Here is a 27,947-nt window from a genome sequence, read left to right on the forward strand (position 1 = left end):
TCCTTAAGTGTGTTTCAGTCCTATATATTTTGGGTAATGTTGAAGCGCGGCTGATCACCCGTTGGGGCTCAAGCGCTGCTCAGACCTGGAATCTTCTGGGGTATTTATTCCAGTTCCATTTTTAGGAACTGGGTTTTGGGGTTTTATTCAAAACTATTCATTGTTCAAAAGATAGAAAATCTTTTTGTTGTATAAATGTACCATCTTTTAGATTGGTATTTATATTGTCTATTCTGCCTTTTTTTGGTCAGTGATAGCATTATTTGTTTTCATTAGATACAATAGATGCATATCTTCATTTTCTGTTTTCATTCAGATTATTTTCTGAGGCTGCGGAATCTCATATGATTCAACTTTGTTTTTTCAGGACATGGTTAGAGGATCTTTTTATCAAAAGCTCCTGATTCCTCACACAAGGGTCACCTTTTTTTTTTTAGGTTTCCAGATAGTTTGTGTCACTGTCTTTGTCTCTAACAGACAAGTGATAATTTTATTGGGTTCCGTCTGTCGGTACCTTCAGTCTCTATTATTTCCTTCAGTTGCTATATATGCATGGAACTTTTAGGTCTTATGTCTGCAGCATTGGATTCAATTCCCTTTGCTCATTTTCATAGAAAACCTTTTCAGTTTTTTATGCTGAATAATGGTGCAGGGATTCTAGGATTTCACTTTTTAAATCTTCGAATCCTAATGTTTAACTATCTTTGATTTCGTGGTTAAGATCACCATCATTTTGTTCTACAGGTCTCTTCGGTTCTTTCAACCTGGACCATGATCTCTACAGATGCGAGTCTTTTAGGTTGGGAGGCTGTCTGAGGATCTCTGTCAGCACAAAAGGTTTGGAAATCTCAGGAGGCGAGATTACCATTTGATATTTTGGAACTCCGTGCATTCTCAGAGTTCTTCAGTTGGTTTCTTTTTGAAGAAGAGACGTTTATTGTTTTTTTCAAACAATGTCACAACTGTGGTGTATGTCAATCATCAGGGTGGGACTATCAGTCCTTAGGCTGCGACAGAAGTATCTCGGATATTTGCTTGGGCTAAATCCAGCTCCTATCTAAATTCTGTGGTCTTTTTCCCAGGTATAGACATTTGGGAAGCGTATTATCTCTGTTAATCAAGCTTTACATCCGGGAGAATGGTCTCTTTACCCAGATATGTTTAGAACTTCCCAGGGGCCTATTCAGGTCCGGGGATCCTCAAGCGGAAGTAGTGTATGCATTGACACTTCTTTGGAATTATCATTCCGTCTATATCCTTCCGCCTCTAGTTCTTCTTCCAAGTGATTTCCAAAATTCTAATGGAGCGTTTGTTTGTACTGCTGGTGACTCCAGCATTGCCTCACAGGTTTTGGTATGCGAATATCATTCGTATGGCCAGTTGCCAACCTTGGATACTTCCGTTAAGATCAGACCTTCTTTCTCAAGGCCCATTTTTCCATCAGGATCTCAAATCATTAAATTTGAAGGTATGGAGATTGAATGCTTGATTCTTAGTCATAGAGGTTTCTCTGACTCATTGATTAATACTATGTTTCAGGCTCGTAAATCTGTCTCTAGAAAGATTTATTATCGAGTTTGGAAGACTTTCATTTCTTGGTGTTCTTCTCATAAAATCTCTTGGCATTCTTTTAGATTTCCTAGAATTTTACAATTTCTTCAGGATGGTTTGGATAAGGTTTTGTCTGCAAGTTCTTTGAAAGGACAAATCTCTACTCTTTCTGTTCTTTTTCACAGAAAGATTGCTAATCATCTTGATATTCATTGTTTTGTACAGGCTTTGGTTTGTATCAAGCCTGTCATTAAGATAAATCTCTCCTCCTTGGAGTCTCGATTTGGTGCTGGGGGCTTTTCAGGCTCCTCCGTTTGAACCTATGCATTTTCTGGACATTAAATTACTTTCTTGGAAAGTATTGTTCCTTTTGGCTATCTCTTCTGCTAGAAAAGTTTCTGAGTTATCTGCTCTTTCTTGTGAATCTCCTTTTCTGATTTTTCATCAGGATACGGCAGTGTTACTTCTTGATATTCATCATTTTGTTCAGGCTTTGGTTCATATCAAACCTGTTATTAAGCCAATTTCTCCTCCTTGGAGTCTTAATTTGGTTCTGAAGGCTTTACAGGCTCTTCTATTTGAGCATATGCTTGTTCTAGACATTAATTACTTTCATGGAAAGTATTGTTCTTTTTAGACATCTCTTCAGCTAGAACAGTTTTTGAATTATCTGTTCTTTCTTGTGAATTTCCTTTTTCTGATTTTTTTCATCAGGATAAGGTGGTTTTTGCTGTCCTCATTTCAATTCTTACCTAAAGTTGTAAATTCTAACAACATTAGGGAGGAATTATTGTCTTTTCCTAAGACTTCTTTGGTAAGATTCTTACATTCTTTGGATATGGTAAGAGTTTTGAAATCCTATGTTGAAGCTATTCAGATTTCAGACAGATTTCTAGTCTATTTGTTATCTTTTCTGGTTTTAGGAAGGTCAAAAGGCTTCTGCCATTTCTTTGGCATCTTGGTTAAACTTTTGATTCATCATGCTTATTTGGAGTCGGGTTGATTCCCGCCTCAGAGGATTACGTTTCTACTTCCTGGGCTTTTTGAGAATGAAGCTTCTGTTGATCAGATTTGCAAAGCAATGACTTGGTCTTCTTTGCATACTTTTGCTAAATTCTACCATTTTGATGTTTTCTCTTCTTTAGAAGCAGTTTTGGTAGAATGGTACTTCAGGCAGCTGTTTCAGTTTGAATCTTCTGCTTATAATTTCAGTTTTTTCATTATAAATTGAAACTTTTTGATTTGGGTAGTGGATTAATTTTTTTCAGCGGAATTGGTTGTCTTTATTTTATCCCTCCCTCTCTAGTGACTCTTGCGTGGAAGTTCCACATCTTGGGTATCTGCTATCCCATACGTCACTAGCTCATGGACTCTTGCTAATTACATGAAAGAAAACATAATTTATGTAAGAACTTACCTGATAAATTCATTTCTTTCATATTAGCAAGAGTCCATGAGGCCCACCCTTTTTTGTGGTGGTTATGATTTACTCAATTGCAATGTCCATCCAAATGCCCTTTTCAGGGCAATGGGGAGCTTAGGTTATTTTAGATAGGATTTTATTTGGGGGGTTTGGTTGTGTGGGTGGTGGGTTTTACTGTTGCTGTTGTTGGGGGTTGTTTTATATTTTTTTTTACAGGTAAAAGAGCTGATTTCTTTGGGGCAATGCCCCGCAAAAGGCCCTTTTAAGGGCTATTAGCAGTTTAGTTTAGGTTAGGGTTTTTTTTATTTTGGGGGGGGGCTTTTTTATTTTGATAGGGCTATTAGATTAGGTGAAATTAGTTTAAATATTTGATACTTTTATTTTTTATTTTGGGGGGGGCTTTTTTATTTTGATAGGGCTATTAGATTAGGTGAAATTAGTTTAAATATTTGATACTTTCTTTTTTATTTTGTGTCATTTAGTGTTTATTTTTTTGTAATTTAGTTAATTGTATTTAATTAATGTAATTGATTTAATTGTAGTGTAAGGTTAGGTGTTAGTGTAAGACAGGTTAGGTTTTATTTTACAGGTAAGTTTGTATTTATTTTAACTAGGTAGTTAGTAAATAGTTAATAACTATTTACTAACTAGTCTACCTAGTTAAAATAAATACAAACTTAGCTGTGAAATAAAAATAAAACCTAAGATAGCTACAATGTAACTATTAGTTATATTGTAGCTAGCTTATGGTTTATTTTATAGGTATTAGGTATTAATTTTAATTTTTATTTAGATTTATTTTAATTATGTTAAAGTTAGTGGTGTTAGGGTTAGGGTTATGTTAGGGTTAGGGTTAGACTTAGGGTTAGGTTTAGGGGTTAATAACTTTAGTATAGTGGTGGCCACGTTGGGGGTGGCAGATTAGGGGTTAATAAGTGTAGGTAGGTGGCGGCGATGTTGGGGGCAGCAGATTAGGGGTTAATAACTGTAATGTAGGTGGCGGCGACATTGGCGGCGGCATATTAGGGGTTAATAACTGTAGTGTAGGTGTTGTGGTGTTGGGGGCGGCAGATTAGGGGTTAATAAGTTTAATGTAGATGCCAGCGATGTCGGGGGCAACAGATTAGGGGTGTATGGGGCTGCGTTATGGAGCTTTATGCTCCTTTATTGCAGGTGTTAGGCTTTTTTTTAGCCGGCTCTCCCCATTGATGTCTATGGGGAAACCGTGCACGAGCATGTGAAACCAGCTCAAAGCAGCGCTGGTATTTGGGTACGGTATGGAGCTCAATGGAGATCAACACTGACATATTGCCTGTTAATGCCGGGTTTTTGCAAACCTGTAATAGCAGTGCTATAGGGAGGTGAGCGGTGGGAATAACTTGCAAGTTAGTATCGAGCCGCTCATAACGCAAAACTCGTAATCCAGACGTAAGTTACACAAAATAAAAAACACTAATTACACAAAATAAAAAATAAATGATCAAATATTTAAACTAATTACACTAATAGCCCTATCAAAATAAAAAGCCCCCCCAAAATAAAAAAACCCTAGCCTACAATAAACTACCAATGGCCCTTAAAAGGGCCTTTTGCAGGGCATTGCCCCAAAGAAATCAGCTCTTTTACCAGTAAAATAAAATACAAACACCCCCCAACAGTAAAACCCACCACCCACACAACCAAACCTCCCAAATAAAAACCTATCTAAAAAACCTAAGCTCCCCATTGCCCTGAAAAAGGCATTTGTATGGGCATTGCCCTTAAAAGGGCATTTAGCTCTTTTTCATCACAAAGTCCCTAACCTAAAATTAAAACCCACCCAATAAACCCTTAAAAAAACCTAACACTAACCACCGATGATCCACTTACAGTTTTCGAAGACCGAACATCCATCCTCATCCAAGCAGCAGAAGTCCTCAGCGAAACCGACAGAAGTCTTCATCCAAGCGGGCCGAAGTCTTCATCCAAGCCGGCAGAAGTCTTCATCCATACGGCATCTTCTATCTTCATCCATCCGGCGGAGCGGCTCCATCTTCAAGACATCCAGCGGCTCCATCTTCAAGAGTTGTCGTAAGAATAGGATGCTCCGCGCCAGATGTCTTGAAGATGGAGCCGCTCCGTGCTGGATGGATGAAGATAGAAGATGCCATCTGGATGAAGACTTCTGCCAGCTTGGATGAAGACTTTGGCCCGTTTGGATGAAGACTTCTGCCGGCTTCGCTGAGGACTTCTGCTGCTTGGATGAGGATGGATGTCCGGTCTTTGAAAACTGTGGATCTTTGGGAGTTAGTGTTAGTTTTTTTTTAAGGGTTTATTGGGTGGGTTTTAATTTAAGGTTAGGGACTTTGGACTGAAAAAGAGCTAAATGCCGTTTTAAGGGAAATGCCCATACATATGCCCTTTTCAGGGCAATGGGGAGCTTAGGTTTTTTTAGATAGGTTTTTATTTTGGGGGGTTGGTTGTGTGGGTAGTGGGTTTTACTGTTGGGGGGTGTTTGTATTTTATTTTACAGGTAAAAGAGCTGATTTCTTCGGGCAATGCCCAGCAAAAGGCCCTTTTAAGGGCCATTGGTAGTTTATTGTAGGCTAGGGTTTTTTTTATTTTGGAGGGGCTTTTTTATTTTGATAGGGCTAATAGATTAGGTGTAATTAGTTTAAATATTTGATTTTTTTTTTTTATTTTGTGTAACTTAGTGTCTTTTATTTTGTGTAACTTAGTTATTTTTTTGTAACTTAGTAATTCTTTATAGTAGATTTAAATAAGTAGGGTTAGGTTTTTAAATATGTAATATAGTTAATTTAATTGTTAGTTTAATGTAATTTTAGTATAATAGTTAGGGTAGGTTAATTATTAATTTCATATAGTTTAATGTGATTTTAGTATAATAGTTAGGGTAGATTAATTAATAGTTTAATATAGTTTAATTTAATTTTAGTATAATAGGGTAGATTAATTATTAGTTTAATATAGTTTAATGTAATTTCAGTATAATAGTTAGGGTAGGTTAATTAATAGTTTAATATAGTTTTAATTCTACAGGTAAGTTTAAATTTATTATAAGATAGGGATGTTGTAATTTTAATGTAAAGTTAGCGGGTTGTTAGGTTTAGGGGTTAATAGCTTAAATTAGATTACAGTGATGTGGGTGGCTAGTGGTTTAGGGGTTAATAGGTTTAGTAAGTGGTAATGATGTGGGAGGCAAGGGGTTTAGGGGTTCATACATTTATTTTGTTGCGGTGGGGTCCGGGAGCGGCGGGATAGGGGTTAATAACTTTATTAGAGTTGCAGCGGGGTCGGGGAGCGGCGGGATAGGGGTTAATATATTTATTTAGGTGGCGGAGGGGTCCGAGAGCGGCGGGATAGGGGTTAATAACTTTATTTAGTGGCAGTGATGTCGGGGGCAGCAGATTAGGGGTGTTTAGACTCGGGGAACATTATTCTACTATAGAAATCAATGGGATATCTGGCATCATCGAACATTAGCTTTCGCTGCTTTCAGACTCCCGTTGATTTCTATGGCATCCGCGGCCTCCAGGGTGGTGGATTGAAAAGCAGATACTCTGGGCCAGAAAAGCCGCAAGCGTACCTGTTAGAAATTTGATAAATGGCAAAAGGTGTCAGATAGTGCCAAATTTGTATTCGGAACATCTGTAATGACATAAGCATCAATCTGTGTCAGATTGAGACCGGCGGATCATATGTTACGTCACTAATTTCAACTTTTGCAGGTCTGTAGGCTTTGATAAATGGGTCGAATCAGGCTCGCCACAATTACGCTGCGGAATTCCAGCATATTTGCGGTTGACGGCTTGATAAATATCCCTCAAAGGGTATAGAGGTGCCTGAGGTTTAGAAAAATTACAAATGCCGACTTGCAAATCTGTTTCATAGAAGCATCATTTTTAAAGGCCCAAGAGGAAGTGACAGCCCTAGTGGAGTGAGCCGTAATTTTCTCTGAAGGCTGCTGTCCAGCTGTCTCATAAACCAATCGAATAACACTTCTCAACCAGAAGGAGAGAGTAGAAGAAGTGGCCTTCTGACCTCTCCATTTACCAGAAAAGACAACAAAAAGAGCAGAAGATTGCCGAAAATCTTTTGTAGCCTGTAAATAGAACAAAGCACGAACAACATCCAGATTGTGCAACAAACACTCCTTCTTAGAGGAAGGATTAGGACAAAATGAAGGAACAACAATTTCTTGGTTAATTCTTGGTTAATATTGTGATCTGAAACCACCTTACATAAGGAGCCAAATTTAGTACGGAGAACCGCTTTATCCGCATGAAGAATCAGATAAGGAGAATCACACTGTAGAGCCGAAAGCTCACAAAATCTACAGGCAGAAGAAATTTCCAGCAGAAACAAAACCTTCCAGGACTATAATTTAATGTTAACAGAATGCATAGGCTCAAAAGAGAGGTGCGGTAAAAAGAAGTGCCAACAACTTCCTTAAAGAGATATTACCTAAACTAAATAAAGGGTAAACTTGTGCAAACAAATCCCCATAGCCAAAATCAAAAAAGCCTTCACATGACAGAACAGTGCTCTGAACTGCTGCACAAAAAATCCCCAAACTTTAAAACATTAAAAAAACCAAAAAAACAAGGAACCCCTAAATGCTGCATCCTTCTCACCTAGAAGGTAAAAGCTAGGGATGGGCGAATGTGCAAATTTTCGAATTTCGAATGTAGAACGAATGTTATTACCAAAATTCGAATTCTAAATTCGAATGTCGATAAGAACGAATATTCTTAAAAATTCGAAAATCGAATGTTATTTACAGTTTTCGAATGTCACTTTCGAATTCGAATGTTTATAATTATATCGAATGTCTACATTCGAAATTCGAATTTTTCGAATTCGAATATAAATTCGAATTTTTAGAATTCGAATATAAATTCGAATTTTTAGAATTCGAATATAAATTCGAATTTTTAGAATTCGAATATAAATTCGAATTTTTAGAATTCGAATATTGCATAATTCGAATATTACATTTAAAAGCATTAGAAATACTATTACATTCTAAATTCGAATTTTTCGAATTCGAATACACGTATTGCATAATTCGAATATTACATTTAAAGAAAAAGCATTAGAAATACTATTACAATCTAAATTCGAATTTTTCGAATTCGAATATTGCATAATTCGAATATTACATTTAAAGAAAAAGCATTAGAAATACTATTACAATCTAAATTCGATTTTTTCGAATTCGAATACACGTATTGCATAATTCGAATATTACATTTAAAGAAAAAGCATTAGAAATACTATTACAATCTAAATTCGAATTTTTCGAATTCGAATATTGCATAATTCGAATATTACATTTAAAGAAAAAGCATTAGAAATACTATTACAATCTAAATTCGAATTTTTCGAATTCGAATATTGCATAATTCGAATATTACATTTAAAGAAAAAGCATTAGAAATACTATTACAATCTAAATTCGAATTTTTCAAATTCGAATACACGTATTGCATAATTCGAATATTACATTTAAAGAAAAAGCATTAGAAATACTATTACAATCTAAATTCGAATTTTTCGAATTCGAATACACGTATTGCATAATTCGAATATTACATTTAAAGAAAAAGCATTAGAAATACTATTACAATCTAAATTCGAATTTTTCGAATTCGAATATTGCATAATTCGAATATTACATTTAAAGAAAAAGCATTAGAAATACTATTACAATCTAAATTCGAATTTTTCGAATTCGAATATTGCATAATTCGAATATTACATTTAAAGAAAAAGCATTAGAAATACTATTACAATCTAAATTCGAATTTTTCGAATTCGAATACACGTATTGCATAATTCGAATATTACATTTAAAGAAAAAGCATTAGAAATACTATTACAATCTAAATTCGAATTTTTCGAATTCGAATATTGCATAATTCGAATATTACATTTAAAGAAAAAGCATTAGAAATACTATTACAATCTAAATTCGAATTTTTCGAATTCGAATATTGCATAATTCGAATATTACATTTAAAGAAAAAGCATTAGAAATACTATTACAATCTAAATTCGAATTTTTCGAATTCGAATATTTTCGAATGTAATCGTAAAATTCGAAACCGAACATTCGAAAATCGAATGTTAGAATGTTATGTAAACATTCGAAATTCGATTCGAACGAACGAATGTGTTAAAATTCTTGCCGTTTTTCGAATGTTGCGAAACATTCGCCCATCCCTAGTAAAAGCACTTACCTGTGGATCCGCTGTAGGGCAGGTACAGCAAACAGGTGGGACAGAAGCCACCATTACTCTTACTAAAGAGAATTACATTGCTGGGGTGTTCTTTGCCTCCACCTGGTGGCCAGGAGTTGAATTCCCACTAGTAATTGAATGGATTTGTGGACTCTCCATGCCATTGGAAAGAAAAATAAATTATCTGTTAAAAATTAACATGATGTACTCTGAGAAAAAAAAAAGAAAACTGAATGAATAATAAAAGAAAATAGATTTAAATAAAATAGAAACTTTTTTCCACAACAAAAACACGCCCATATTTCTACTCTGGCCAAATACTTTACATCCTTCTATTCAAAAAGAGCCAGTCACAAAATTCAAAATTTAAATCCAATTACAAAAACATAATTTAGTTCTCAAACAGATGAGTTCCAATTTAAGTCTGCTATGTTCAGTTAGTTTTATGCTTTCAGTTCCCAAATAAGTCTGCTCATAAATAGAGTACCCAAATGAATCAGTTGTTATTAAATAAATGTAAATAAAAAATCTTAAATCAGTGACCAAAATAAACACACTTTGCATGAAATTTTTAAGCATTAATCACAAAAATGTTATTAAAATGATTCAAGTGCAACAAATAATAATAATGAGTGATTTCTATTTACCTATTATAATATTTAAATGTGTTCTTTAACCAATATTAATGTGACTATGAAATTAAAATATTAAAGCCTAGATTACAAGTGGAGCGCTATTGATAGGACAGGGTGTGCTATCAATATCATGGGCCCAAACTCAAAACAGCGCACAATCTGGTATTACAAGTCAATGGTAAAAATGAATTACCAGCGAACGTTTAGTGCGGCCATCATATCTTTAGCGCAGCCTATACTTTCAGTAGATAGCACAGCCAAGCTAAACATCACTTATATTACAAGTTGTAATTGCACAATACATAACAGTGCTAAAAAAGTTAGCACGACATGAGACCTGAAGTAAAGTGTTAGGGCTAGAATAAAGGTATACACAAACACATGTAAAACATATGAAAATAAAGTATTACACTAAAGAATTACAGTATTTGTATGTGTATGACTCAGTGGCGTATTTAGATTTTGTGCTGCCCTAGGCACTCAAAATTCTGCTCCCCCCCCCTTAAAGGTTTTAGGCCTTTTTTCCATTAATATTTGTTTGGGTCAGTGTGTAAAATGTGTTTTGTTTGTTTTTTCATAACAATTCAAAAGAAAACACTTGCAAACAAGTGGGTTGAGAGAGAGAGAGAGAGAGAGAGAGAGAGAGAGAAGAGAGAGAGAGAGAGAGAGAGAGAGAGAAGAGAAAAGTGGGGAGGGTGAGGAGAAAATGGGGGGAGGGAAAGAAAGGAGTGAAAGAAGGGAGCAAGGGAGGAAGTTGAGAGAAAGAAGGGAAGTAGGGAAAGAAGGGAGGAAGGGAGGGATATAAGGGAAGCAGTTGAGGGAGGAAGGGAGGGAGAAATGGAAATAAGGGAGAGAGAAAGGGAGGGAAAGAAGAATACATTTTGAAACAATCACTGCCCTTCACATGCAATAACATACAGTAATTACCATCATTTAAGTAATGAAACTTTTTAAGTGTCTGTTTACCTTTTACTCTGTGGGTTCCTGAATGCAGAGAAAGCTAGCTGTTAGTCTTCTCTGTAAAAGCCTGCACTTTATTGCTCACTGTACTGTATGCTGGCTTTTAAAGAGAGGATAGGGCAGATGTGCTGCCCCTCCCAAATCTGCTGCCCTAGGCACCGGCCTTGTTGGCCTAGGCCATAATACGCCCCTGGCCCCTGGTATGACTTTATGAGTATAAATTAGCTGGTCCAACATGTATTGTTCTTTTCATTTTGTGAATACCACATTTTCTTCATGACTGCAAATAAATTTGAATGAAGAAAGGACACCAATAATTTCTAGAGTATTTAGGCGATTTCAATATCGTTGGTTTCCTGAGTAGTAATGTTTGTTAGTTCTGTATCATATTTGCTCCATTATTTTTTCTGCTGATTTCCCCAATTATTTTTTGTATACTCTATAAATGCTTCTCTCAACAGTGGTTTGTTATTTCAGCATAATGCATAATAAATATGGCTATAATTCAGCTTTAACTCTGTTTTATAAACATTGCAGAGGAAAATACTGCCTAGGTTAGAGTTAATAATTTACCAACATCTAAGTTTTTAATCTATATGTCTGTGTCCCATTAATGCCACTGATTCTATACATATTCTGTTTAATGGTTTGAAGATAATCAAGTTAAGGAAGCTTGCCCAGCAAATCGCTAATTGCCGACAGCGACTTGAGAGGTCCACGGTATTAATCAACCAAGCAGACCATATGCTTAAAGAAAATGATCATGCAAGGTTCCTGCAGGCTGCAAAAACTGTGGTGGACAGGTGAGTAAGCACAGATTAATGATTTCCAATCTTACAGATATCATTTTACTTAACGGACCATTAAATACAGTAGAATAGCTTAATTAAAAAGTGCATAATAAAAAGACAATGCAATAAAACTTATTTTTTTAATGGCAAATGTATCCCCCCCCCATTTGCCGACTCCCTGTATCATGTAACAGCCATCAGCTAATCACAGACTAGTATATGTATACTCTTTGAAATTATGCACATGCTTAGTAGGAGCTGGTGTCTCAGAAAGATTGTATATAAAATGATTGTGCAAAGTTTGACAATGATATCTGATTCATGAAAGTTTCTTTTGTCTTTAGTGTCCCTATTAACCCCCTAACACATTATGATGTATATATACATCTAAGCTGCAGGACGCTCCAGTTACAGCCAAGAGCTGCAGTTCCTGAGCTCATGGCATCTGCCTGCATATGGAAACACAGCACGATTGGTGCTCCGGTTCCATATGTAGGCAGATGCCAGATCGTTACAGGCGGTGACACTGTGTGTGTCACCGCCTGTAACGATCATCTGCTGGTGCTGACGCGAGGTGTGGGAGGGAAACCGGGAGGCGGGTGGATGGTCCAGCAGCAGGGCGGGGGGGGGGAGGGAGTGGAAGAACCCTACACACGGAAAAAAAATAAGAGAAGAGGGAGGGATGGGGACCTACACTACAGAAAAATGGGGGATGGCGGGTCATTAATATAAAACAAATATCTGATTTTCATTACAATTTTGCATTTGTAACTAAATAAATGCACATCTCTATTGTTTACTCACTCAAGTAATGTGTTTATATATGTCTGTAATTGGCTTCAATAGAGGAGAAAATATGCTTTTAAAAGAGGCAACTAGGTTACATTGTAGCAGCAACTTTTTTATTGAATATATCATATTTAACAATTATTTAGTGTCCCTTTAATTTACCATAAACAAGTAATTTAAGTAACGAGAACTTGTTATGACAAAACATGTTACATGCCCTGTGCATAATATAGCATTTTAAGGAGGCCAACATTTGTATTGTGCTAGTATTTATATATATTATTCCAGTCCTCCCTTTAATTCCGATTCATCAGCTGACTCCCTATAATGTGCCCCAGCCCATTCCGTATCATCTAAGACTTGATGTAAACCCTCTTATAACCCCAGTTGTTTTATGGAAATCCTTTCTATAAATAAATGAACCCACATTTCAATTTCACTAAAACATTTTTTCATTATGCTTAATTAAGCAAAAAAGCTTTTATGGAAAGTTTTAATTGCTTTAGTTTACCTCCTACTGTGCTTTTGACCTGCGGAGCATACAGTGGTAGGTCACGTGCACTAACATTTACTAATTGCTCCTAGTTAGATTGCTTGCTTTGCTTTGCACTGAAGAAAAAAAATCACAGGAACTGACTTTGCTAGTAGAGTTATTAGACTACGATTTAGATTTTATGCATAACGTCTGCATAACAGCAGGACTGTGGCAGTTCCCGGTAATGCAAATAGATATTACTTTCTCCAACATAGGTGTGTCCGGTCCACGGCGTCATCCTTACTTGTGGGATATTCTCTTCCCCAACAGGAAATGGCAAAGAGCCCAGCAAAGCTGGTCACATGATCCCTCCTAGGCTCCGCCTACCCTAGTCATTCTCTTTGCCGTTGTACAGGCAACATCTCCACGGAGATGGCTTAGAGTTTTTTAGTGTTTAACTGTAGTTTTTATTATTCAATCAAGAGTTTGTTATTTTGAAATAGTGCTGGTATGTACTATTTACTCAGAAACAGAAAAGAGATGAAGATTTCTGTTTGTATGAGGAAAATGATTTTAGCAACCGTAACTAAAATCCATGGCTGTTCCACACAGGACTGTTGAGAGCAATTAACTTCAGTTGGGGGAACAGTGTGCAGTCTCTTACTGCTTGAGGTATGACACATTCTAACAAGACGATGTAATGCTGGAAGCTGTCATTTTCCCTATGGGATCCGGTAAGCCATGTTTATTACGATCGTAAATAAGGGCTTCACAAAGGCTTATTAAGACTGTAGACTTTTTCTGGGCTAAATCGATTCATTATTAACACATATTTAGCCTTGAGGAATCATTTTATCTGGGTATTTTGATATAATAATATCGGCAGGCACTGTATTAGACACCTTATTCCTTAGGGGCTTTCCCAAAGCTTAAGCAGAGCCTCATTTTCGCGCCGGTGTGGCGCACTTGTTTTTGAGAGGCATGGCATGCAGTCGCATGTGAGAGGAGCTCTGATACTTAGAAAAGACTTTCTGAAGGCGTCATTTGGTATCGTATTCCCCTTTGGGCTTGGTTGGGTCTCAGCAAAGCAGATACCAGGGACTGTAAAGGGGTTAAAGCTTAAAACGGCTCCGGTTCCGTTATTTTAAGGGTTAAAGCTTCCAAATTTGGTGTGCAATACTTTTAAGGCTTTAAGACACTGTGGTGAAAATTTGGTGAATTTTGAACAATTCCTTCATGTTTTTTCGCAATTGCAGTAATAAGTGTGTTCAGTTTAAAATTTAAAGTGACAGTAACGGTTTTATTTTAAAACGTTTTTGTACTTTGTTATCAAGTTTATGCCTGTTTAACATGTCTGAACTACCAGATAGACTGTGTTCTGAATGTGGGGAAGCCAGAATTCCTATTCATTTAAATAAATGTGATTTATGTGATAATGACAATGATGCCCAAGATGATTCCTCAAGCGAGGGGAGTAAGCATGGTACTGCATCATTCCCTCCTTCGTCTACACGAGTCTTGCCCACTCAGGAGGCCCCTAGTACATCTAGCGCGCCAATACTCCTTACTATGCAACAATTAACGGCTGTAATGGATAATTCTGTCAAAAACATTTTAGCCAAAATGAACCCTTGTCAGCGTAAGCGTGGCTGCTCTGTTTTAAATACTGAAGAGCATGACGACGCTGATATTAATATCTCTGAAGGGCCCCTAACCCAGTCTGATGGGGCCAGGGAGGTTTTGTCTGAGGGAGAAATTACTGATTCAGGGAACATTTCTCAACAGGCTGAACCTGATGTGATTGCATTTAAATTTAAGTTGGAACATCTCCGCATTCTGCTTAAGGAGGTATTATCCACTCTGGATGATTGTGAAAAGTTGGTCATCCCAGAGAAACTATGTAAAATGGACAAGTTCCTAGAGGTGCCGGGGCTCCCAGAAGCTTTTCCTATACCCAAGCGGGTGGCGGACATTGTTAATAAAGAATGGGAAAGGCCCGGTATTCCTTTCGTCCCTCCCCCCATATTTAAAAAATTGTTTCCTATGGTCGACCCCAGAAAGGACTTATGGCAGACAGTCCCCAAGGTCGAGGGAGCGGTTTCCACTTTAAACAAACGCACCACTATACCCATAGAGGATAGTTGTGCTTTCAAAGATCCTATGGATAAAAAATTAGAAGGTTTGCTTAAAAAAATGTTTGTTCAGCAGGGTTACCTTCTACAACCAATTTCATGCATTGTCCCTGTCGCTACAGCCGCATGTTTCTGGTTCGATGAGCTGATAAGGGCGCTCGATAGTGATTCTCCTCCTTATGAGGAGATTATGGACAGAATCAATGCTCTCAAATTGGCTAATTCTTTCACCCTAGACGCCACTTTGCAATTGGCTAGGTTAGCGGCTAAGAATTCTGGGTTTGCTATTGTGGCGCGCAGAGCGCTTTGGTTGAAATCTTGGTCGGCTGATGCGTCTTCCAAGAACAAGCTACTAAACATTCCTTTCAAGGGGAAAACGCTGTTTGGCCCTGACTTGAAAGAGATTATCTCTGATATCACTGGGGGTAAGGGCCACGCCCTTCCTCAGGATCGGCCTTTCAAGGCAAAAAATAGACCTAATTTTCGTCCCTTTCGTAAAAACGGACCAGCCCAAAGTGCTTCGTCCTCTAAGCAAGAGGGTAATACTTCTCAAGCCAAGCCAGCTTGGAGACCAATGCAAGGCTGGAACAAGGGAAAGCAGGCCAAGAAACCTGCCACTGCTACCAAGACAGCATGAAATGTTGGCCCCCGATCCGGGACCGGATCTGGTGGGGGGCAGACTCTCTCTCTTCGCTCAGGCTTGGGCAAGAGATGTTCTGGATCCTTGGGCGCTAGAAATAGTCTCCCAAGGTTATCTTCTGGAATTCAAGGGACTTCCCCCAAGGGGGAGGTTCCACAGGTCTCAGTTGTCTTTAGACCACATAAAAAGACAGGCGTTCTTACATTGTGTAGAAGACCTGTTAAAAATGGGAGTGATTCATCCTGTTCCATTAAGAGAACAAGGGATGGGGTTCTACTCCAATCTGTTCATAGTTCCCAAAAAAGAGGGAACGTTCAGACCAATCTTAGATCTCAAGATCTTAAACAAGTTTCTCAAGGTTCCATCGTTCAAGATGGAAACCATTCGAACTATTCTTCCTTCCATCCAGGAAGGTCAATTCATGACCACGGTGGATTTAAAGGATGCGTATCTACATATTCCTATCCACAAGGAACATCATCGGTTCCTAAGGTTCGCATTCCTGGACAAACATTACCAGTTCGTGGCGCTTCCTTTCGGATTAGCCACTGCTCCAAGGATTTTCACAAAGGTACTAGGGTCCCTTCTAGCTGTGCTAAGACCAAGGGGCGTTGCGGTAGTACCTTACTTGGACGACATTCTGATTCAAGCGTCGTCCCTTCCTCAAGCAAAGGCTCACACGGACATCGTCCTGGCCTTTCTCAGATCTCACGGATGGAAAGTGAACGTGGAAAAGAGTTCTCTATCCCCGTCAACAAGGGTTCCCTTCTTGGGAACAATTATAGACTCCTTAGAAATGAGGATTTTTCTAACAGAGACCAGAAAAACAAAACTTCTAGACTCTTGTCGGATACTTCATTCCGTTCCTCTTCCTTCCATAGCTCAGTGCATGGAAGTGATCGGGTTGATGGTAGCGGCAATGGACATAGTTCCTTTTGCGCGCATTCATCTAAGACCATTACAACTGTGCATGCTCAGTCAGTGGAATGGGGACTATACAGACTTGTCTCCGAAGATACAAGTAAATCAGAGGACCAGAGACTCACTCCGTTGGTGGCTGTCCCTGGACAACCTGTCACAAGGGATGACATTCCGCAGACCAGAGTGGGTCATTGTCACGACCGACGCCAGTCTGATGGGCTGGGGCGCGGTCTGGGGATCCCTGAAAGCTCAGGGTCTTTGGTCTCGGGAAGAATCTCTTCTACCGATAAATATTCTGGAACTGAGAGCGATATTCAATGCTCTCAAGGCTTGGCCTCAGCTAGCGTGGACCAAGTTCATACGGTTTCAATCAGACAACATGACAACTGTTGCGTACATCAACCATCAGGGGGGAACAAGGAGTTCCCTAGCGATGGAAGAAGTGACCAAAATCATTCTATGGGCGGAGTCTCACTCCTGCCACCTGTCTGCTATCCACATCCCAGGAGTGGAAAATTGGGAAGCGGATTTTCTGAGTCGTCAGACATTGCATCCGGGGGAGTGGGAACTCCATCCGGAAATCTTTGCCCAAGTCACTCGGCTGTGGGGCATTCCAGACATGGATCTGATGGCCTCTCGTCAGAACTTCAAAGTTCCTTGCTATGGGTCCAGATCCAGGGATCCCAAGGCGGCTCTAGTGGATGCACTAGTAGCACCTTGGACCTTCAAACTAGCTTATGTGTTCCCGCCATTTCCTCTCATCCCCAGGCTGGTAGCCAGGATCAATCAGGAGAGGGCGTCGGTGATCTTGATAGCTCCTGCGTGGCCACGCAGGACTTGGTATGCAGATCTGGTGAATATGTCATCGGCTCCACCTTGGAAGCTACCTTTGAGACGAGACCTTCTTGTTCAGGGTCCGTTCGAACATCCGAATCTGGTTTCACTCCAGCTGACTGCTTGGAGATTGAACGCTTGATTTTATCGAAGCGAGGATTCTCAGATTCTGTTATCGATACTCTTGTTCAGGCCAGAAAGCCTGTAACTAGAAAGATTTACCACAAAATTTGGAAAAAATATATCTGTTGGTGTGAATCTAAAGGATTCCCTTGGGACAAGGTTAAGATTCCTAGGATTCTATCCTTCCTTCAAGAAGGATTGGAAAAAGGATTATCTGCAAGTTCCCTGAAGGGACAGATTTCTGCCTTGTCGGTGTTACTTCACAAAAAGCTGGCAGCTGTGCCAGATGTTCAAGCTTTTGTTCAGGCTCTGGTTAGAATCAAGCCTGTTTACAAACCTTTGACTCCTCCTTGGAGTCTCAATTTAGTTCTTTCAGTTCTTCAGGGGGTTCCGTTTGAACCCTTGCATTCTGTTGATATTAAATTATTATCTTGGAAAGTTTTGTTTTTAGTTGCAATTTCTTCTGCCAGAAGAGTTTCAGAATTATCTGCTCTGCAGTGTTCTCCTCCTTATCTGGTGTTCCATGCAGATAAGGTGGTTTTACGTACTAAACCTGGTTTTCTTCCAAAGGTTGTTTCTAACAAAAACATTAACCAGGAGATTATCGTACCTTCTCTGTGTCCGAAACCAGTTTCAAAGAAGGAACGTTTGTTGCACAATTTGGATGTTGTTCGTGCTCTAAAATTCTATTTAGATGCTACCAAGGATTTTAGACAAACATCTTCCTTGTTTGTTGTTTATTCCGGTAAAAGGAGAGGTCAAAAAGCAACTTCTACCTCTCTCTCTTTTTGGATTAAAAGCATCATCAGATTGGCTTACGAGACTGCCGGACGGCAGCCTCCTGAAAGAATCACAGCTCATTCCACTAGGGCTGTGGCTTCCACATGGGCCTTCAAGAACGAGGCTTCTGTTGATCAGATATGTAGGGCAGCGACTTGGTCTTCACTGCACACTTTTACCAAATTTTACAAGTTTGATACTTTTGCTTCTTCTGAGGCTATTTTTGGGAGAAAGGTTTTGCAAGCCGTGGTGCCTTCCATTTAGGTGACCTGATTTGCTCCCTCCCTTCATCCGTGTCCTAAAGCTTTGGTATTGGTTCCCACAAGTAAGGATGACGCCGTGGACCGCACACACCTATGTTGGAGAAAACATAATTTATGTTTACCTTATAATTTACTTTCTCCAAGGGTGTGTCCGGTCCACGGCCCGCCCTGGTTTTTTAATCAGGTCTGATGATTTATTTTCTTTAACTACAGTCACCACGGTACCATATGGTTTCTCCTATGCAAATATTCCTCCTTAACGTCGGTCGAATGACTGGGGTAGGCGGAGCCTAGGAGGGATCATGTGACCAGCTTTGCTGGGCTCTTTGCCATTTCCTGTTGGGGAAGAGAATATCCCACAAGTAAGGATGACGCCGTGGACCGGACACACCGTTGGAGAAAGTAATTTATCAGGTAAACATAAATTCTGTTTTCTATGGGGCTGTAAAGCATAATAGCAACAATATCCCATAACAGCCACCGTTGTGTTCTGCTGCCTACAATGCTCTCACTGAGAGTTGTTTGATTTTTCACAACCTTAAAGGGCATCGGATTTAGTTGTCATACATCTGCTGTTTGGTAAACAAACATCTCAAAACATAATGACCTTTTGCTCTGATGAAATCTCTCACTGAAGTTCTAATCCTATAACGGCTGTTAATATTAATCACAGCCTCAGCTGACGCCCCTAAATTACAAAAAAAAATCCATGTTTAAAAAACAAAACAAACACCTTATAACCTTATAGTTCCTGAAGTTCTTATGGTCTTGTATCCAGCTAGAATTGGTAAAGAATGCGCTAATGACCTAAACCAAAAGAGGAAGAATGTTAATCTTCTCCTAACCTATTTAACCTGTTCAGGGTTGCTAAAATTTCTATAAATATGGGAGGAATCCTTAACGGGACATGAAACCAAATTTTTTTCTTTCGTGATCTAGGTAGAACCTACAATTTTAAACAACTTTCCAGTTTCCTTCTATTAGCAAATTTGCTTCAATCTCTTGGTATCATTTGTTGAAGCAGCAGCAACGCACTACTGGTTTCTAACTGAACACATGGGTGAGCCAATGACAATCAGTATATATGTGAAGCCACCAATCAGCAGCTAGAAGCTAGGTTCTTTGCTGCTCCTGAGCTTACCTAGACAAATCTTTCAGCAAAGGATAACAAGAGAAGGAAGCAAATTAAATAATATAAGTAAACTGGAAAGTTGTTTAAAATTGTATGCTCTGTCTAAATCATGAATGTCTAATTATGACTTTACTGTCATTTTAAGAGGAAGCAGAACACATTCAAGATTCAATGAAATTGGTCTGAGACTGAAGGATTCAATTACAGGAATGGTTTGTTTTTTTTTTCAATTTTTTTCTTTTATTTAAATCCAGCAAAAAGACAGAAAGAAAAAAAAACATCACAATACAAACTCATGAAGAGAAGGGTCATACTCAACAATTTTGTTCCCTTCTTATTTTTTGCACCACGCAGGGTCAAGACATTATAAATTATACAATCACATTACATATACAGAAAAAATATTATGACTTTATAATGTTTCCCGAAAAAAAAAACAATTTACATGCTGGACTTTAGTTTTTCCTTTTCCCTTTGGGGGGGGGGGGGGGAAGGTGAGGGATCAGACAAACAACCAAAAATAAAAAAACAAGCAAAAAAAGGAAAGAAAAGAAGAAGATAGAAGAAAAAAGAGAAGAGAAAAAAAAAAAAAGAAAAGAGGGCAACTTCCCCTCCCCCCCCCCCTTGCAACCTATCCAATCTTGCACTTTCAAAAATCTTGATTCCATGTCTGAGGGAAAACATTTAATAAGGTCAATTCAGCAAAACTAATTGATTGCAAAAATGGATGGAGAATCCGTTTTTGAAGGGGTCTTGCATAAGTTAAGATAGGGGGAGTCCATCTCCATAGAAAATTCTTAATCCTATTTTCTGTCGCATCTTTGAGATGATATGATTCAAAAACTATTTGTTCCTGAATACATTTAAAAATCAAAGACAGCCCTGGTGCATGCTTAGCCTTCCAATTTTTGAGCAAACAAGCTCTAACCAACAGTATAATAGTATTAAGGCTATTTATAGTACTGTTACATATATCATTCTGGGCAGGCACTAAGAGCAGAACATCCTCCAAAGACAATCCTATTGAGACTTTATATAGTTTATTGAACCAGAAAATTATCTTGATCCATAACTGTCTCACTTTGGGACAAGACCAGAACATATGGCCTAAATCCGCTTTATTATTTGAACAACGTGGACACCTACTATCTGATATCACATAGAATCTAGATAATTTAAGCGGGGATAGATAAAAATTATTGATTAATTTCATGTGGGATTCCTTTATACCCATTGATACTTTACATTTAAGAAGAGAATTAAAGCTCTGTTTTATTTTTTTATGGTCAAGTGAAGGGATTAATGGGGACCAAGAGTTACAAATGTTATCTAAATATAGCAAGCCTTGTTTATTCAACATAATATCATATAACAGAGAAATCGAGGCATCTCCTGCCAAGAACTTTTTAATACATAGTTTAACATCTGACCATGCAATTGATAAGGGAAAAAGCCAATTTTGTGAAGTGAAGAAATGACGAATTTGGAAGTATGCAAACAGATTCACTTTAGGCAACTCATATTTATTAAATAGAGACCCAGACGTCTGAATTTGATAATTTTCGTCTAATAACTGGTTCACGAAAACTAAACCTTTCTGTGCCCACTCTTTAAATACTTTCTGATACATCCCTGGTAAAAAACTGGGATTACCAACAACAGGTAAAAATTCAGAATATGTAAAATCTATACCTAGATATTTACAAATCTTATGCCACGCAATAATTATATTTTTAATTGTGAAAAGTCCACATACATTCTGAGGTAATTTATGTGCAGGAAAATGCAGAATGGCCTTCAAAGAGAATGGTGTAACCAAAAAAGTTTCCAGGTCTTCTGATGAAACAATATTCGTTCCAGCTAGCCAGTCTATCGCTATTTTACCCAATGCCACTAGATTGTATAATTTAAAGTTAGGGAGAGACAGGGCAGCCGATTCAAATTTTTGCATAAGTCTAAAGAGGGATATACGGGGTTTCTTATTGTTCCATATGAATCTAGAAAACTGCGAGTAAACCTTCTTTAGATCTTTATTTAAAATAAACAATGGGAGATTCTGAAGAGGATAAAGAAGACGTGGAAATATAATAGTTTTTATTAAATTAATCTTAGCCGTGATAGACAACGGGAATACGGCCCATATCTGCAAATCCCTTTCAATTTTTTGAAACAGTGGCTCAAAATTCGCTTTTTACCATTGAGTCGGATTTTTATGTAAAACTAACCCCAAGTACTTAATAGTATCCACCATCTTAAACGGTATATTAAGTATAGAGGATGTGTTGCCTATGCACATTAAATCACTTTTTTCTAGATTGATCCTATATCCTGAGAAAGAGCTAAAGTCGTCAAGAACTTGCAAAATATCCGGTATAGATTGTTGAAAATCAGCTAGAAAGATCAAAACATCATCAGCGTAAAGTAGAGTTTTAAGTTTCTGAGAACCCATCTGAACTCCTATCAAGATATCCCTAAGACGTATTGCTAGCGGTTCAAGCGCAATATTAAATAATAACGGCGATAACGGGCAGCCCTGTCTAGTGCCACGCTGTAAAACTATCTTAGGAGACAATAATCCATTAATAAGTAGGAATGAAACTGGTTTTGAATATAACCTCGCTATAAATTGCGTGAACTTACCTTTAAACCCAAAATTATCTAAGGCCTTAAAGAGGTACTGCCATACAATTGAGTCAAATGCTTTGACTGCATCCAGTGATAAGATCGCTACATCACTCAATAGGGGATTTTTACTATTTTGATCTATATTCCAAGCGTAATCAAGAAAGTTAATAAGCTTACGGATATTTTTTGTAGAGTTCCTAGCAACCATAAATCCTGTCTGATCAGGATGAATAATTTTATGGAGACAAGAGGAGAGCCTGGCAGACATAATGGCCATTAAGATCTTGTAATCTGAATTAAGCACCGAAATTGGCCTATAAGAGGCAGGATCTTCCGGGTTTTTACCTTTCTTTAGGACTAGGGATATATTGGCAGCGGAGAAGAAGCTCGAAATCGTTTCATCCGACAATAGATAATAATTAAACAATTTTTCCAGCGTTGGCATAAGTTCTTCACTGAGACATTTATAGAGCTCTGCTGGCAGCCCATCTGGCCCTGCTGCTTTATTCAGTTTAAGATTATCTATCGCAATTCTCAGTTCGTCTATCGAAATAGGTGCATTAATTAACATTAAATCATCAGGATGTAATTGGGGTATCTTTATCCTAGCCCAAAACCCCTCTTGATTGGACTCATTTGATTCTATTCTAGAATAAAGTTGCTGGTAGTAGGAAAAAAAGACCTCAGAAATTTCTCTAGATTACGTAAAACGCACATTAGAAGTGCGGATAGCAAGAATCGTATTTTTTTTCTTCCTTATTTTAATTAACCTAGCAAGATGTTTAGCTGAACACCCATGAAAACCTTTAAAATGACAACCTAATTTTAGCTTCTTCCTCTAGCGTTTTTTTCTTTAAGAATAAGTCTCTTTCTCTTCTATTTTCCAAATACTTCTTCCAGTTAACTGATGAACGATCTGAGCAATATCTTCTGAAAGAATTCCTTACTTTATTAGTAATCTGGACTTCCCAGTCTCTATTCTGTTTCTTAACTAAACTTATATAAGCCTGGATTTCTCCTCTAATCACTGCTTTAAAGGCCTCCCAAAAAACTTCGGGTTTTTCAGCATAATTCATATTAAAATAACAGTATTCCTGCCATACAGATTTCAACTTATTGATAAATTTCGGATTGGAGCATAGATATCTGGGAAAAAAGAATCTAGATATAAAAGGCCTATTTTCAGTTATTGGGATGAATAAGGAAATAATCGCGTGATCAGATATTATAATATCTCCCACTTCTGCTTCTAGTTTGTGAACCGCAAGAATTTCAAATATTAAGAAAAAATCTATTCGAGAAAATGTTCTATGTACTTTTGACTCGCATGAGAAGATCTGTATGTCAGGATTCTTGATTCGCCATACATCAACCAATTTTAAAGTTTGGCAGAATTGCTTCAAAAATTTTGCATTTCTATTTTATTGTATTCTATTTTTGCTGGAAAGCCTATCTAACGCAGGGCATAAAGTCGCATTAAAATCTCCTCCTAATATTATAACGTCCGAAGTAAAGGGAATTAATTTTGCTCTTATTTCCTCCCAAAATATTCTAGAAAATATGTTTGGAGCATAAATATTGCATAACACAAAATTCATGTTTTTGATTTGAATTTGCATCAGGATAAATCTAGCAGCTGGATCTATTTCTACTTTGAGCATCTTATACTGTAGATCTTTATGCAGGAGAATCACTACCCCGCACTTTCTAGGACTCCCAGATGAGGAAATGACTTCCCCCACCCATTTAATTCTCAATTTAGCAGCTTCTTGTGCATTAATATGTGTCTCTTGAAGAAAGACGATATCCGGTTTGTTTTTAGCTAATATTTTGATAATAACCTTACGCTTACTAGGGGAGGAGATACCCCCTACATTCCATGATAAAAATCTGATTCCTTCAGTCATAAAAACTCTTTGAGGAAAAGAGTGTGGATAAAATTACTGAGTCAATTGTATAGCTATACAAGCATACTGGAGCAAGGGGAGAGGGGGAAGGAAGAGGAAGAGAGAGAAGAGAAGAGGAAAAGAGAGAAAAAAAAAAAAAAAAAAAAAAGGGGGACAGTAGGGAGAAAACACAATGATTTCAACCTAGCAAAAATATACATATTTAATAGTTCTAATCTCTGCAAACGTCCCATAGATTAGTAAAGTTTCACAGGAAGCTATTATAAACAGCTACTGGCTACCTAGATACTTTCTAATTTCACTGACATCATTAAAGACTGATTTAACATCCCCATCCTCCACTAGGATACGTGCAGGATACAGCAGATGCGCTTTAATACCTTTATTAATTAGTTGTGTACAATATGGGGCCATTAGTCTCCTTTTGGAGGAGGTCTCAGCTGAAAAATCTTGAAATAGTAATATTTTATTACTTCCAAATACCGGGGGATCACTTTTTTTGTAAAATTTTAGCAGTTCTATTTTATCTTGAAATTTTAAGAACTTGGCTATACATGGTCTATTTTTTGTGGTACTGTCTAGACCTGTTCTTTTAGGACCAAGTCTATGTGCTCTCTCAATTATAAGTGGTAACATGTGAGTTGGCATACCTAATACTTGAGGTAAAGTATAGGAGAAAAACTTAGATAAATCCTCATATTCAGGTTTTTCGGGTAGACCTACTAATCTGATATTATTTCGCCTGGAGCGATCTTCCAGATCCTCCAGGCGTAGCTGCATATTTTTAATTTTAGAATCTTGTTTCTGAATTATAGTTTCCTGTACATTTGTTTGGTCTTCTAAATCAGAGATTCTACTTTCAGCTTCAAGCAGTCTAGTTGAGAACTGCCTGACCTCGGTGGATAATGTAGTTATTTCCAATGATATAGTACCTAATTCTTTTTTGATAGATTCAAATTGAGGAGAAAATAAATCTGTTAGCCTAGATAACAAGACATGATAATCCATAGAGGCCCCAGTGGGGTCGTTTAAACTATCAGAGCTGGAATCAGTTATTCTGTTTTTCTTATCTTTAGCCTTCACTGGCATTTTGGGCGAGATAGATTTCACCTGGGTGCAAAATTTTTCCATTAACAAAAAAGAAAAAAAATAGCTCGTGAAAAAAAGCGAAAAAGAAAAATATGGGGGAAAAAACTAAAAATGAATCAAACCTGTGAATAGTGCAGATCTATAATCTGAAAATATTGAGAAATATAGAAGCTTTTATAGCTACAGTGTTACTCAAAAAAGCCGGGGCTTGTGCTCATCTATGGCAAACGTGATGTTTTTATTTTTATTTTTTGTTTTTATTTTATTATTTTTATTTTTTTATTTTTTTTTTATTTTTTGTGTGTTATGTAAATATTTTATGTTTTCTCTAGTGGGACAAAAGAAGAGCCAGTGATGGCAAGATAGCTAAATCTGATCAATTAATTAGCATATAACTGCAAAATATCTTACCCTAATTAGTCTAATATATTGCTGAAATATTAACTACACTACCTTCTCCTTTAAACCAGAAATTACTCCTTATGCAGTTAGATTAGTAATGACCTCAGAAGAAAAAATCTAATAATCAATATAGACAGTTTATGATTATTATTTCAACATGAATATATAGTTAGACATATAACCTGTATATAATAAAGTGATACTTAAATTTTCAGTAAAGATAAATATAAACAGCATCTAAGGTAACACTCTACCATTCGCTAGGCTGACTCCTAACCATATTTGGCTAGCCTGTCTCAACCTATTATTGCAGACTTTATATATAGAGATAACCAAGCTGAACATATCAGAGAACCAGACAAAATTTTTTTTGCCTTTTATAGGATAGGATATTAGGATATAAAATATAGCCACCTATTTTAGTACACAGATTGATAATTATAAAAGACAAGCCACATATCTATTGATATAGCAAAAATAGAGAGGCAACAAAGGATCCCCTTATATATCTGCTGTAACAGAATTTAACAAAACAAATAGATAGGACCTATAATTAACACTCTATAACTTTTACTGAGAAGAAATAGATCCATCTATAATCAACAGAAAATAAGTTGTACAATAAAGTATTATGTATAACAAAGTCCATACTTTCAGAGCTGATATAATTTCACAATAAATGCTGTAACTAAATGCAGGAGATACAAATGATGAAAAAAAATCTCAGACTGCCCAAGTGGAAGACAAAACAGGAGTTGCCACGTTACCCAAACTCTTCAGCTATAAGGAGTGACCTTTCTATACCCTAGGGGGCATTATTACCCCACAACGGGTACTGTGATATAACCTGTAAAGTTCCAGCAGTAATTTGTCTCTCATCTATTAAGACCACATTCAGGCATAATACTGCTTATGACTTTATGGCTTGTGAAAAGGCGATCCCAACACTATTGAGGAAAATAGCTAGATTGCACATGTCCCAGATAGAGTCAGAATACTTGAAATTTCTAGCTGGACAGAAAATGACAAAGTCAGCTGCAGTAATTCACATATAACAGTCTCCAGTAAACTCAGACAGTTCCTGGGAACCAATCATCCCAACAGAAAATTTTTCTCCTCCTTTCCTTCTTGTAACTTATCCAAGCATAGTTTCACAAAACAGGCTCACAAGAAATGATACGTAATGCTATAAAATAACAGGTAAACCAAGCTGGTGGAGCAAGGAGCAAAGTTTATATATTAAGCATTTCATAGGCAGGAGATAGATAGTAAAAAGTACCAATAGTACCCTAGGAGGTGTCCCCACCCCACAACGGGTAAATACTTTTACCGGAGCCTATATTGAGTGTTGCTGATGGTTGCTGATGGCGGTTGAATCTCCTTATCAGCAGTCAGAAACTCCGATTTCCAGAATATTCCTTCTTGCTATTAATAGGTGAGCGTCTCCCTGGGATACGTTATGCCCCGACAACAGGAGGCTTATATGAGAAAATACTCTCCATATCCTTATACGATATCCGGTGTAGAGATCCGATAGTGGGACTTAGAGATTTTTTGTTGTGCTTGCTAGGTTGCGGCTCTGGCAATGGAGCCTACGATCCTGCCAGTAACAGACTTCCTGCATGGGTTTGGTGGAGTTTTACCCAGCTCCCTAGGGTGCCGAGACACCAACAGCGGGAGAAATAGCAAGGAGGATAGTTGAAACGAGCTGCCGATACTCCGTGTACCACGCCAACCTCAGCGTGCTCTGGTCTGGTCAGCTCCTCCCTCCGGAAGTGCGATATCACAAAATTCTACAGGAATGGTATTAAATGCTTGTTATGGTGGGGGGAGTCTTGGTTAGGGTTAATAGTACTGGGGGAATAAGTCAACCAATAATTTAGCTTGCAATGGAGGAAAGTTGCAGTTAAGGTTTATTATTATACTATTATATTTTTTCAGCCATTAGGGCAATTTCAGTGGAGGGAGGTGGTGGTTAGAGTCAATTTTGCTGCAAGATTCAGCCAGTTATCAAAGTTAATAATTGCTAGTTGAGGACTTATTAAGGTAAATGCCCCTAGGTAATATTTTGGGTCTGCATTCTTAAGCTTATTTGTGATTAGGGAGATCACAGATAGGGTTAACAACAGTTGTGGGGTTCAAATTAGCAGAGTTAGCTCCATTTGTTATGGGAGAAGTTATTGTCTGGGCTAACATTGAGCCATGAACAGGAAAGCATTGGCAGGTGTATCTG

The 27,947-nt window shown here is 37.7% G+C and overlaps 1 protein-coding gene across 1 annotated transcript in view; it reads left to right on the plus strand.

The window, feature by feature from the left end:
* MID2 (midline 2) overlaps positions 1-27,947 on the plus strand; it is a 563,817-nt gene that overhangs the window by 320,178 nt on the left and 215,692 nt on the right. Inside the window, exon 6 of the mRNA XM_053698987.1 lies at positions 11,466-11,614. Within this exon, the coding sequence (XP_053554962.1) occupies positions 11,466-11,614 (149 nt within the window). The remainder of the gene's footprint in view (positions 1-11,465; positions 11,615-27,947) is intronic.

This window comes from Bombina bombina, chromosome 1 (assembly GCF_027579735.1).
Source record: "Bombina bombina isolate aBomBom1 chromosome 1, aBomBom1.pri, whole genome shotgun sequence".
In the NCBI taxonomy this organism is placed as follows: Eukaryota; Metazoa; Chordata; class Amphibia; order Anura; family Bombinatoridae; genus Bombina; species Bombina bombina.